Source organism: Brachyistius frenatus, unplaced genomic scaffold (genome assembly GCF_029030835.1).
Source record: "Brachyistius frenatus isolate BFR_SWC_R1_liver_20210118 unplaced genomic scaffold, ASM2903083v1 Contig_9, whole genome shotgun sequence".
Classification (NCBI taxonomy): Eukaryota; Metazoa; Chordata; class Actinopteri; family Embiotocidae; genus Brachyistius; species Brachyistius frenatus.
The window spans coordinates 3,545,764-3,557,429 of record NW_027210608.1 but is presented as its reverse complement, the minus strand read 5'-3'; the positions used below and the strand labels follow the sequence as shown (position 1 = coordinate 3,557,429).

Below are 11,666 nucleotides of genomic sequence, written 5' to 3'. Positions count from 1 at the left end.
GTGATGAGAGAAATGGAGAAGAGATATTTTCCCACCTGGTGTATTTATTAGGTGAATAACTTTAAAAAATAGAAACATTTAGATAAAATACATGCTCAACACCAGAAACAGAAATAAACGCATTTTAACTCTCACTGAATATGTAAAATATATCAAAAGATCTTGTGGGCAGATCAGCAGCTTCAACACAGCCACACTGTTAAAAGGCCCCATCAGTTCATTTCTTTGTTGCTTGTTTCAGTCGTGATGACAAACATCTGCGGCGGTGCTGTTCGGACCACCCAAAGGACTGAAGACCCTGTGATCAGTGGCTGCGGAGACGTGAACAGGTACACAGCGGCTCAATCACAGCGCACAAGTTCGCAGTTATTGGATGTTCGGTCGGGGTTTGAGGATAAGTTTGCCCGTCTGTAAAAAGATGACAACAACACAAGTGTTAAAAAAAATCTTGACAAGAGATGCAAGTTGTTTGCAAAGACTCCAAGACACAACATCAGAAGAGATCCGTGGACTCACGTCATCACAGGACATGTTGTATTCTGCTAAAACTGTGCGGCAGCGGGCAGCGATACTGAAAGGGGAAAAGGTCAAGGATGTTACTGATGGAAAAAAAGATGTCTCTTCCTCTTGTTTGCATTGTGGCTCTGGAAAGTCTCTTTGTCAAGTAGGCTCCGAAAAGTTTCCTTGGTTTTCTGTCTTATTTGCAAGTGATTCTTTCCGCATCTAATTGACGACTCCCCGGTGTCCTTATCCTGTGAAATACAACCAACTCAGTATTACCATACTAAAGCAGATAAAAAGGGAATGGGAGTGACTGTCAACTGTTTGATCTGGGAGCACTGCTGGACACCTCTCTTTGAGGGTGTACATGTATTTTGCTCCCTCTTGCAAGAATAAATGTCCGATATGTTTGATTTTTGAACCAAGCCTCCGAGTAATTTTTCCAACAGTTCCCCAGTGACATAAACAGGAGTTATTGATGTCCATGTAACTGTGTGACCTTTTAAGCACAACGACGACCTGCGAGACATTCACGGAAACAGACAAAGGATACATCGACGGTGCCACGACTCGTTTGTGTATCCCAGCAAAGAAGAGAGCTATTAGAGTAACGCAGCTGATGGTGAAGAAGGGGTGATTCCACAGCGATGAAAAGAAAGACACCTGCAGACCGAGGGGAACAAAGCCAGATCAGTGTCAATGACAAAAGGTGTCCGCACACTTGGATCCATACAGTATACCACTTTATTCATGTTTTGGTCCATCAGATCTTTATTAGGAGGTCTGGTTGAACTTGAACATCTTAATTCAAGTTATATTGAAGCGCTTTCATTAGTTTGACAGTAATCAGATCAGTGTTGAGTTCTGCTGTGAACTTTTCTTCTTCAGGACCTTTTAGCTTTATCGCCCAGTTGAAAACACGTGTTGGTAATTAAACGTAGTAAGTGACGTGAATTTAATGAAATTTCTTATGACGTTTTGAACCGTTTAACCAGTCATTCGTGACCCATCACATTTCAAACGTAACGTCGGCTGAAGAGCACAACGAAGAGGTCTCTCTGCGAGTCCAGTTTTCCATTGAAGCGAGAACTGGACAAGCTTTTGGGTGGAAACGTACCTTCTGCGTGTCAGGATCTATTAACCAGTTCCACGCCCCGGTGGCCGTGCAGACAGACACCACTATCAGGATCACTGCAACGAGACGTGGGGACGAAGCCCCAGAGTTTAACATTGATGGCAGGTTACAGATCACACTTTTGAGTTTGGTGTCGTGATGATGTTTGAAGTCAGCAGAGAGGAAGGGGGGAAGAAAAGAAACCACCAAGTTAAGTACACGTGAGCTGCACGTCTTCTCTGCCCGGTGACTTACTTCTCCACCGGCCTGTGGCAGGTTGTAAACAGGAGACATACTCTGTCAGTCTTCTCTCAAAGGCCTTCAGGTCTGAAAAGATGGGACACATTAACAGACGGAGTATCTTGGATGACAACGATTCTTGACATGATGCGTGTCGTGTGTCCGAGAGGAGCTCAAAGAAACACACTCAGCCTTTCACTTTAAAGATCAAGGTGTCACGTTGACTGTCAGTCCGGCTAGCGCGCATGCTAAGTGTTGCGAGCAAACTAGCCGGCAAACGTAACGGGGTCGCCCGTCTTTATCACCGTAACTGAAGACGTGTGTTTGAGTTTCCTTTTGTGACGACGGCCGCACGGACAGAACAAACCGGAGGCCACTCCAAAAAGGTGATAAATGCAGTTGTTTCGTGTGTTTGGTTACCTTCGGCCTGCTCCAGGGAGTTCATGTCTGAGCCTACTACAGCCGCGTCCCCTCCGCTGACGGACAGGCCTGCAGGCCAATCCACATTGGCTGTGCGTTTAGCCATAATCCGATTGGGTGGTGACCAACTAAAGGGCGGGGCGAACTTTCAAGTCCCGCCCTCTACCTCCTCATTAGGGGGCGCTGTGTCCAAGGAGTGTCCCAGAAGTCCCTTTTAGCAATGACACGACTATTTTACAACAAAATACACAAATAAAAGAAAAATATTTGAGAGTAAAGCGGGAACAATTATATAAAAGTACTTAAAAATACAAATGCAGGTAAAAAAATGCAGTTTTACTGTAAATCTATTTTGCACTGACAGCTCAGTCTGTTAAACATGTGAGCCATCATTTCATTTGTTTAAAACCATAAACATACTTTTCATAAAGATATTTGGAAATTACATCTTTTTTTTTTCTTTTACAGTTAATAATGCCTCAGGGTGTTTTACCAAACATTCATTGTGACGTTTTACTTTATTTTTATTTGATTTTTTATTTTATACACTTTATTAATCCCCGAGGGGAAATTTCTTCACTACAGCAGGGGGGCTCTCAGGGGGGAGATGCTGCAGCAGGCTGCCACAAGCGCGGCGCCAGGTAACCTGACCTGAGGTGCATGTTTTTGGATGATGGGAAGAAGCCGGAGAACCCGGAGAGAACCCACGCAAGCACAGGGAGAACATGCAAACTCCGCACAGAAAGGCCCAGGACCGGATTCAAACCCAGAACCTTTTTTGCTGTGAGGTGACAGTGCTAACCACTGCACCACCGTGCCGCCCTAATTTCTTCACATTTTCAAATTTTCATCACACTTGATAAAGTTAATTTTGGTCTGTTCATATTGTCATTACAATATACATATTGTCAAGCTCTGCAAGCTTCCACCTGGTTTGTATTTTGAAGTTCCAACTCTGGACCTGCAAAAGTGAATAAAATGAAACACACTGAGGGTGTAATTTTATTTCTCTGAGTCATAGAATTGTATAATTTTCATTGTACAAAACACAAAATTCAATGCATTTCTCTTTTCATAAAATAGAGGATTCATCAACAAGCTGTTTTACCTGGTCAGCCATGCAATCAGCGCAAGTTCTGACATTATTTCAGAAAAGGATAAGTGTTGTTTTCTAGATCGTGTAGTAGGCTTTTTTGTTTACAACCTGCAGTTTGTTCGGCAGCTTGATGTTGAACTGATCCTTCAGAATTTGCTCGATCTCCTCGTCTGTTATGTCCCTCATGTCTAAGACATCAACACCTTCCTCAGGTTTGTAGGTGACCTCACTGTAGGTCCAGCCGATCAGCGCTTTGAATCCTGTTGGTGTCTGCAAAGAGCAGATGGACTTGTTGGTGAACAGAGAGGTGGGGTTTGTTTGAAGAGTGTGGTTCACCTCAAAGAAATGCTTTGCCTCACGAGGCTCCAGCGTGAAGCAGTAGATGAGCTTTGTCTCCTTCCTGTTCACTAGACTTGATTTGGCAAATTCTGGATTGACAACCTCTGGTTTTCTACCGGTCTTCTCCAGCACCCACATGTCCCCTCTGTCTATGAGACGAAACACACCCGCTGCCTGAGGTTGGTCCTTTCCAGAGACGAGCTCCAGGGGCTCCCGCACTTGGGATGACACCCCAAAACTTACATCTGCTATATAAGCCTTCCCATCAATGATGACCCGGTTAATCAGATGAGTTTCGTCAGGGCCAAAGTCGTCGCTGGCACTGCTGAAAACTCTGGAGCCCAAGGTCGTAGTGTCATAGCCCATCTCTCTCAGCACCCAGCCAAACAGCAAGTTGTTCTCAAGGCACCAACCTCCACGGCTGCTCCTCACTACCTTATTGAAGACCACCTGCAGGTCCATGACGATCCTCTCACCACAGTGAAGGCTGAGGTTCTCAAATGGGATTGACATGATGTACTTTTTGTGGATCAGCTTCAGAGTTGGGAGATCCAGTTTATCATAGGAGCCATGGAAACCAATTCTTTGAAAGTACTCCTCCAAATTCATCTTGCCTGTAAAATGCAGATCACTTATTGAAAAAATCAGATCAATCTACTTATTTCACAGTTGCACTTAGTTTTGCAAAGTCATCTCAGTAAAGCTTTATAAGGAACGCCTGTAGCTTGTCTTGCTCGAGTCTGGTATGGACACGGCTGGCGTCAGATGTCAGAAATGTTCAAGCTTGAGAATGAAAAAAAATGCAACAAGAAATATGTAGCAGAGGTTTTAAACTTACCTATCCAATACAAGCAATCAATGTCTGAGGAGTGTTTCCGTGGAGGAAAAACAAAAGAAAACGGAACTGAACTCTTTATTCCTGGTGAACTCTAAGCTACAAAATGGGCTGAGCTTTTATCAGCCAGTGAAGCCTGTTCATGTTAGTTGATAATTTGCCTGACCACATGATACATCAGTGCTGGAGCTGACACACCACGGCTGTCTCACTGAGGGAAAGAGTTCACAGGGAACGGACAGATAACACACGCACGTGACAACAAACATTTGTTGACTGTCACAGATTTCCCTGAAGCTGTACCATTAAAGGGAGACTAAATACCTTTTTTAAAGAAGAAATTAAATGTTTCCTCTCACAAGAGAAACGTAGAATTCAGAAGCAACAAAACACACCTTTCCCCAATTAAATACACTAAAACATTTTGCAGCTCCAGCTGTCTGTGGTCTGGCATGAGCAGATAGCTTATGGTGGCTAACAGTAGCTCTTGTCAGTCAACTTTAAATAGATTGTGGTGTTTATCACACATTAAACAGTCAGTTCACTGATTATATGATTGTGTACTTGTGCTATATTTGAATATTTACCATCATCTCCACCTGTTGCAACAATGTCCACGCTTATGTAGTTTCACTTTACTGTATATCAAGGCTAGACAGATAGTTTATTGATCCTCAAAGGGAAATCGCAGTAATATTTGATATTGTCGTAGAATCTGTGCACTAGTTATGTTGTAGTTTGTCTTACTGCTGATTTCACATTAAGATTTTCATAAAATGAAAAAGAGTTCAACAGGATTATGTGTTTTGCCCCACCAGCGTCAGTCCCATGGTGCCACTGAGCGCCACCATCACACTCCCCACACCACGGTTAAAGCTTACGTCGTCCAGGAAGCTGAAGCAGCTCTCTTGTTCTGTGCCTTCCATCGAATGAGATAACGTGACCACAAAAGAAACTGTTGGAACCCTGTGAGCCAAGTCGGGTTTGGCGGTCTGTATGTGTTCAAAGAGAGTCGGAGACCTGCCTGAGAGATGGTCAAAATTAGGTCAAGAGTTTCTCAAAGGAAAAGTAACGCTGCTTTTTAAAATAGGTTTTCTGTGGGCATAGAGGTCGATTCTAATGCCTCTAATTGGAGAGTTTTGTTTTGTGATCCCGGCTCTCATGTAAAGGAAGTGGTCATAACTGCATAATTTTCATGAAAGCAAATAAAGAACACAACACAGAGAATACAAAACAACAAAGTCAATTTATTAGAATAAGACTCAAATTGAATTGTCCACACAAGTTATGTCGTCAGATGAACATCACAATTTGGGTTATAATAACACCGGCTGTTCTAAAATCACGTAAAAAAAACGTTTCCACATATTTCCCCATGTTATCATATTTTGCAACATAACGTGTCGTACATGAGATCACGTGTACCCTGTGGAAAACATGGGAAACAAACAAGGCCTTGTTGTTTTTTATGTCCTTTTCTTTTGCCTTGTGTTTTGATGCTTTTAATGGTTTTATGTGAAGCACTTTGATTTGCCGCGCCTTCTAAAGGCTCAGATATCTTTCAGAATAAATACATATATAAAAAAAGGTTACATGTATAATATTAAAGTATGACAATACTGAGTTCATAAAATACAGATGAGTTTAAAAAAAGAAATAATGACACTGTTGGATGACTACATATACTATACTGTTATCAACAGTTGTTCATTTTTTTATTTTATTTTTTGTCCCTTCCTTTTGTCCTTCCATTATGCATAGCGATATAATATATTTTATTTACAGGCGATGTCTTTTGGTTTTTATACTATTCCACAATTTATGACATCTAAACAATTAAATTTGAATAGTAGTTCATGTTTTATATGTGACCCTTTAACATTAAATCATACTTGAGGGTTTTTCAGAGGGTGTAAAATGTTTTGTTGCTCACAACCTGCAGTTTGTTCGGCAGCTTGATGTTGAACTGATCCTTCAGAATTTGCTCGATCTCCTCGTCTGTTATGTCCCTCATGTCTAAGACATCAACACCTTCCTCAGGTTTGTAGGTGACCTCACTGTAGGTCCAGCCGATCAGCGCTTTGAATCCTGTTGGTGTCTGCAAAGAGCAGATGGACTTGTTGGTGAACAGAGAGGTGGGGTTCGTTTGAAGAGTGTGGTTCACCTCAAAGAAATGCTTTGCCTCACGAGGCTCCAGCGTGAAGCAGTAGATGAGCTTTGTCTCCTTCCTGTTCACCAGACTTGATTTGGCATATTCTGGATTGACAACCTCTGGTTTTCTACCGGTCTTCTCCAGCACCCACATGTCCCCTCTGTCTATGAGACGAAACACACCCGCTGCCTGAGGTTGGTCCTTTCCAGAGACGAGCTCCAGGGGCTCCCGCACTTGGGATGACACCCCAAAACTTACATCTGCTATATAAGCCTTCCCATCAATGATGATCTGGTTAATCAGATGAGAGTCAAGGGGGCCAAAGTCGTTGAGGATACTGTTAAAAACCCTGGAGCTCAGTGTTGTAGTGTCATAGCCCATCTCTCTCAGCACCCAGCCAAACAGGAAGTTGTTCTCAAGGCACCAACCTCCACGGCTGCTCCTCACTACCTTATTGAAGACCACCTGCAGGTCCATGACGATCCTCTCACCACAGTGAAGGCTGAGGTTCTCAAATGGGATTGACATGATGTGCTGTTTGTGGATCAGCTTCAGAGTTGGGAGATCCAGTTTATCATAGGAGCCATGGAAACCAATTCTTTGAAAGTACTCCTCCAAATTCATCTTGCCTGTAAAATGAATGATATGATAAAGTTTTCAAACAAGCCATACATAAACCACACCAAAAGGATGATGACAGCCATGATTTTAAGTGCCACTACCAAATACAAAGTTGCACTTATTTTTTGCAAAGTCAGGCGGTTTTTTTACATGGACAAAATGAGGGATTTCAAATGTTTTGCTTATTTTTAACTACAATGTGTCATAATGAGGCCTAAAAATGTTCTGAATGCATATTTGTTTTTTATCTGAAGAGGCTGGTACGTTCTGTACAGATAGGAAATATGTAGCTGCGCTTATCTCTCCGTCAGTTTTTTTGTACAATGAAAAGGCACGTTTTCCTGTAAAGCTGCACGCTTATTGAAACCCTACCAGAAATCACACTGACAAGAGATTAAACTCAAAAGTTGTATCCCTCTAAAAGTATAAATACTGGTTAACGGGATCGACAACAAATAGGCCTATGAAAACTTCAGACAACTGAAACTAAAACACGTATGCCTCGCCCACCAGCGCAGCCAGCATTTCCTGAAATAGTTTATTGCGCCACTTTATTCATTTTAAATAACCTGAACCTTTTACCTTTGGACCCAGCGCCTGTGTGTTGTTGTTGCAGCAGTTTAGGACTGATAGTGAATAATGACGTACGTGTCCTCGACCGGAGGCTCGCAGTTGTGTTGTGTTGTGTCTGGCCGCTAGAGGCGCTACCAATCACCAACACAGTCCATTTATTATGTTCAAATGTCATATTTTCACCCCTTTTGCAACTCCATATTAAATGATGTATAATATTTGTGTAGGGGTAGTGAGTATTAACGTTCACTAGGTGTTTGAATGTACAACTTTGGTTTTAAATTGTCAAAGAGTAGTACTAATTCAGGTACTGAGTGAATATAATACTTCAGTCTTTGCAGTCAAAAAGTGACAAATATAATAACATATTCATTCATTTTTACTGAACCAAGTAAAAATATGTATTTTTTTTTTATTTAATAGCTACGACAAAATACAACATACTCATATTTTTATTTCATACTTCACAAAATATCTGCATTTATTCTGAAGGCAAATTGTCAGACCGGAAAAACTCAAGCTAAAAAACTAAACTTCCGATTAAGACCTTCAAAACAAAAGCACAGATGAGGCCAGTTAATTATTAGAATAATGAATGCGATGACGAGTCATTAATTAGAAGTATATAATCATGTACTTATTTAAAAATATTCAACATTGATTATTTATTTTTTTTAATCTTGGGTTGATATTGAATTGCCACCAGTTGCCATCAGTCAACACTTTGCGCCGTGAAAATCCTCTCGTCGTATTTCCTGTGTTATTCGGTGGATATGACGTAACAAAAACGTACAGCATCGAGCTAGGGAGTTACATAGTGTCTGTCTCTCATGTCCAATGTCCACTGGGGGTTTTTGAAAGAGTGAAATTCAGCGGATATTTCCCTCTTTTTGTACCCGGCTTGTGTTGAGGTTGGTGCCGCCGGTGAGCGTGAACATTTTGGAGAAGAAAGTGTGATTGTCTTTACTGTCTGAGCACGTCGCACACCAGTGCTTGATGCGGAGTTTGAAGCATGCCTGGAAAGCGTGAACCTTTATGGACAATAAGTGCTGCTGGAGTCTGTTAATAGAGGTAGACTGTGAAATATGAATACACTGAAATACATTTGAGGTCCATAGAGAAATCATATTTGAACTCGGCTAATTGCATGACAAGTTTAAAAGCTTAAGTAGACAAAAACCTGTAGGATGCAAATTAGTTTAGTTAATTGTTTTAATATTTTTTTTTGCTTTATCTTGTTTATTTGTTAATATTTACAAGGCTTTATACTTTCTAAAACTTATTGTCGTTCTCCTTATTTTTCATCTTTCTATTAACTCACAGATTGGCACTCTTGCAATGGAAAATGCACATGCAGACACGTTTTTAATAACTGGAGGATGTGGCTATTTTGGTTGTCGGTAAGAACTACTTCATATTGTTTATTACACTCCAACATGATTTAATACAGTCTGTGAATGCTGCTGTGCTTTGTGCAGTCACGCTGCGTTACCACAAGGTGGCGGTATTATACCAGTTATCTCAGATTGGATCTTTGACCAACAAAGAGCTGTAGTAGATTTGAAAGTAGAATACAAGCAGAACAATATTATGTCAAAAACTTATTTTGAGTTTCATGCAGATTCAACATTTCATATTTTGTTCCCTGCAGCCTCGCTCACTCTCTGCATAAAAAGGGAGCCAAAGTCATTCTGTTTGACACCGTCCCTCCAAGCCAAGCAGTGCTGGAAGACCTTGTGTTCGTGCGAGGCGACATTCGTGACTATGCACAAGTTGAGAAGGCCATCAGCGGCGTGGACTGTGTATTCCACATCGCCTCCTACGGCATGTCCGGCAGGGAGCAGCTAAACCGTCAACTGATTGAGGCGGTCAATGTCCAAGGCACCCAAAACGTCCTGAAGGCGTGTGTGGAGCTCGGAGTGTCCAGGCTGGTTTACACCAGCACCTTCAACGTGGTGTTCGGAGGCCAGGTCATAGAGAACGGGGACGAGAGCCTCCCTTATCTCCCTCTTCATCTTCACCCTGACCACTACTCTCGGACTAAGTCTCTGGCTGAGATGGCGGTGATGAAAGCCAACGGCACCGCGCTGAACGGAAGTCCTGGGGTGCTGAGAACTTGCGCCCTGCGTCCAGCAGGTATCTACGGGCCTGGAGAGCAGAGACACCTGCCCAGGATAGTAAGCTACATAGAGAAGGGGATCTTCAGGTTTGTTTATGGTAAACCCAGCAGCCTGGTGGAGTTTGTCCACGTGGACAACCTGGTGTCAGCGCACGAGCTAGCCGCAGAAGCCCTGACCCCGGAGAAGCAGCGCCGCTCTGCAGGCCAGGCCTACTTCATCTCAGATGGCCGGCCCGTCAACAACTTTGAATTCTTCAGACCTCTGGTGGAGGGCCTCGGCTATCCCTTCCCCAAACTGCGCCTTCCTATATCTCTTATTTACTTCTTTGCCTTCCTCACAGAAATGGTTCACCACCTCATCGGCCCCTTCTACAACTTCCAGCCCCTGCTGACGCGCACAGAGGTGTATAAAACTGGCGTTACACATTACTTCAGCATGGCAAAAGCCAAGGTGGAGCTCGGCTACGAGCCCCAGGAGCACGACATGGACGAGGTCGTTCAGTGGTTCCGAAGCAGAGGACATGGGAAGAAACGCCGCAGCTCCTCCGTCAGTCGATTTCTACTCCACATCCTGTTTGTTTCCGCCTTCGTTGCTGCGGCTCTCTCTTTTCTTCCAGTCGTTGGCAGTCGATGAGCCGCTGAAGCAAAAATATCACTCTGACATCTCCGGAAACATCATACGTACTGTATGAAGACTGATCCATCGTTTACACGTGTCAATTCGTCAACATCCATGTACACATTTTATTTTTAAGTACATGAAAGCAAAACATTTTTTTTTTTTAATTCATTTGGGGTCAGAGCTCATCACATGAAAATAATATTTGAACCTTAAAGTCTTAATTTGACATTTTGCAGTTGTTTTAAAGGTTATAAAAATGCTACCTCCTTTAAGATCGGTCATGTTTTAATGCTGTTTTTACAGAACTGTACAATAAAACAAATAAAACCTGACAAGTCAAATGTTCTTTGTGGGTTTTGATTCTTAAAGTCAGTACTTTCCGGATATACAAAATCTATTTCCAAATAAAAGATACATGGTTGTTTTTTTTTATAAAAAAATAAAATAAAAAAAAAAAAGGTAAATAGTTTTCATAATTTGAATAATTGGTGAAGACCAGGGCTATTTAAACTGTGGCCCACAGCCATAAGTGTCCCATTTGAAATTTCTTTTGGCCCACAAGAAGATGCCTGCCTGGATACTGTTTCACTGTTTTCATTTTTAACAAATATGGATATGGAGCTGAGCAATTTATGTCTGCTAGGAATTGTATAAATTGGCCCCCACTGTTTCACTATCTTGTATTTTGCTGTCCATAAAACAGAATAAAGGGAATGCACATGATTTATGTACTAATATATAACTTTAAGTGATATTTATAGCTGTTATTTGGCAAAATCTTCTAAGTGGCCCCAGGGAGCTTCCTATCCGGCCCTCTTGCCATTCAGTTTGAACAGTCATAGCATAGTACAGGCCATCACACTTGATTAAAACAAAGATTGAGTAACCTGGTTTATTATGGAGACAGCAGTAACATGCCAAAAACAGTTAAACACGACCTCTATTTGGTAATTATAAACAATCATTTCATAATTTCCACAGCTTTTTATTGTTTTTTTCTTGAGACTCATACACTTTGCACTTAGCCAAGTTCT

The 11,666-nt window shown here is 41.9% G+C and overlaps 4 protein-coding genes and 1 long non-coding RNA gene across 7 annotated transcripts in view; 2 read left to right on the top strand and 3 right to left on the bottom strand.

Annotated features, from left to right (window-relative positions):
• Positions 1-11,666, top strand: part of LOC138616241 (uncharacterized) — a 104,040-nt gene that overhangs the window by 60,335 nt on the left and 32,039 nt on the right. The window lies entirely within an intron of this gene.
• cnep1r1 (CTD nuclear envelope phosphatase 1 regulatory subunit 1) lies at positions 27-2,567 on the bottom strand. The gene is made up of 6 exons (XM_069690379.1): positions 2,276-2,567; positions 1,871-1,942; positions 1,619-1,692; positions 1,055-1,164; positions 517-571; positions 27-408 (listed from the first exon to the last, which is right to left on the bottom strand). Exons 1-6 carry the CDS (start codon positions 2,379-2,381, stop codon positions 367-369), a joined length of 459 nt encoding a protein of 152 aa, XP_069546480.1. The 5' UTR covers positions 2,382-2,567; the 3' UTR covers positions 27-366.
• On the bottom strand, positions 3,107-4,626 carry LOC138616153 (arylamine N-acetyltransferase, pineal gland isozyme NAT-10-like). Its single transcript, XM_069690260.1, has 2 exons — positions 4,549-4,626; positions 3,107-4,324 (listed from the first exon to the last, which is right to left on the bottom strand). The coding sequence occupies exon 2, from the start codon at positions 4,317-4,319 to the stop codon at positions 3,447-3,449; it is 873 nt and encodes a 290-aa protein (XP_069546361.1). The 5' UTR covers positions 4,320-4,324; positions 4,549-4,626; the 3' UTR covers positions 3,107-3,446.
• Positions 5,895-7,971, bottom strand: LOC138616225 (arylamine N-acetyltransferase, pineal gland isozyme NAT-10-like). Its single transcript, XM_069690378.1, has 2 exons — positions 7,901-7,971; positions 5,895-7,326 (listed from the first exon to the last, which is right to left on the bottom strand). Exon 2 carries the CDS (start codon positions 7,319-7,321, stop codon positions 6,449-6,451), a length of 873 nt encoding a protein of 290 aa, XP_069546479.1. The 5' UTR covers positions 7,322-7,326; positions 7,901-7,971; the 3' UTR covers positions 5,895-6,448.
• Positions 8,718-10,967, top strand: sdr42e1 (short chain dehydrogenase/reductase family 42E, member 1). Of its 3 annotated transcripts, none has more exons than XM_069690376.1 (3): positions 8,718-8,802; positions 9,215-9,291; positions 9,543-10,967. In XM_069690376.1, exons 2-3 carry the CDS (start codon positions 9,230-9,232, stop codon positions 10,642-10,644), a joined length of 1,164 nt encoding a protein of 387 aa, XP_069546477.1. In that variant the 5' UTR covers positions 8,718-8,802; positions 9,215-9,229; the 3' UTR covers positions 10,645-10,967. The 3 variants fall into 3 exon arrangements, with proteins under 3 accessions (XP_069546477.1, XP_069546478.1, XP_069546476.1); XM_069690377.1 differs by having other exon boundaries at positions 8,718-8,815; XM_069690375.1 differs by having other exon boundaries at positions 8,718-8,962.

Excerpts from the sequence above, each read along its gene's own strand:
- sdr42e1 (XM_069690375.1), top strand. The coding sequence starts at position 8,927 with ATGGACAATAAGTGCTGCTGGAGTCTGTTAATAGAG. Across the intron at positions 8,963-9,214 it reads GCTGGAGTCTGTTAATAGAG|ATTGGCACTCTTGCAATGGA; the intron begins GTAGACTGTGAA and ends ATTAACTCACAG. Across the intron at positions 9,292-9,542 it reads TGTGGCTATTTTGGTTGTCG|CCTCGCTCACTCTCTGCATA; the intron begins GTAAGAACTACT and ends TGTTCCCTGCAG.
- LOC138616225 (XM_069690378.1), bottom strand. The coding sequence starts at position 7,321 with ATGAATTTGGAGGAGTACTTTCAAAGAATTGGTTTCCATGGCTCCTAT.
- cnep1r1 (XM_069690379.1), bottom strand. The coding sequence starts at position 2,381 with ATGGCTAAACGCACAGCCAATGTGGATTGGCCTGCAGGCCTGTCCGTC. Across the intron at positions 1,693-1,870 it reads TGCCACAGGCCGGTGGAGAA|TGATCCTGATAGTGGTGTCT; the intron begins GTAAGTCACCGG and ends GTCTCGTTGCAG. Across the intron at positions 409-516 it reads ACAACATGTCCTGTGATGAC|ACGGGCAAACTTATCCTCAA; the intron begins GTGAGTCCACGG and ends ATCTTTTTACAG.
- LOC138616153 (XM_069690260.1), bottom strand. The coding sequence starts at position 4,319 with ATGAATTTGGAGGAGTACTTTCAAAGAATTGGTTTCCATGGCTCCTAT.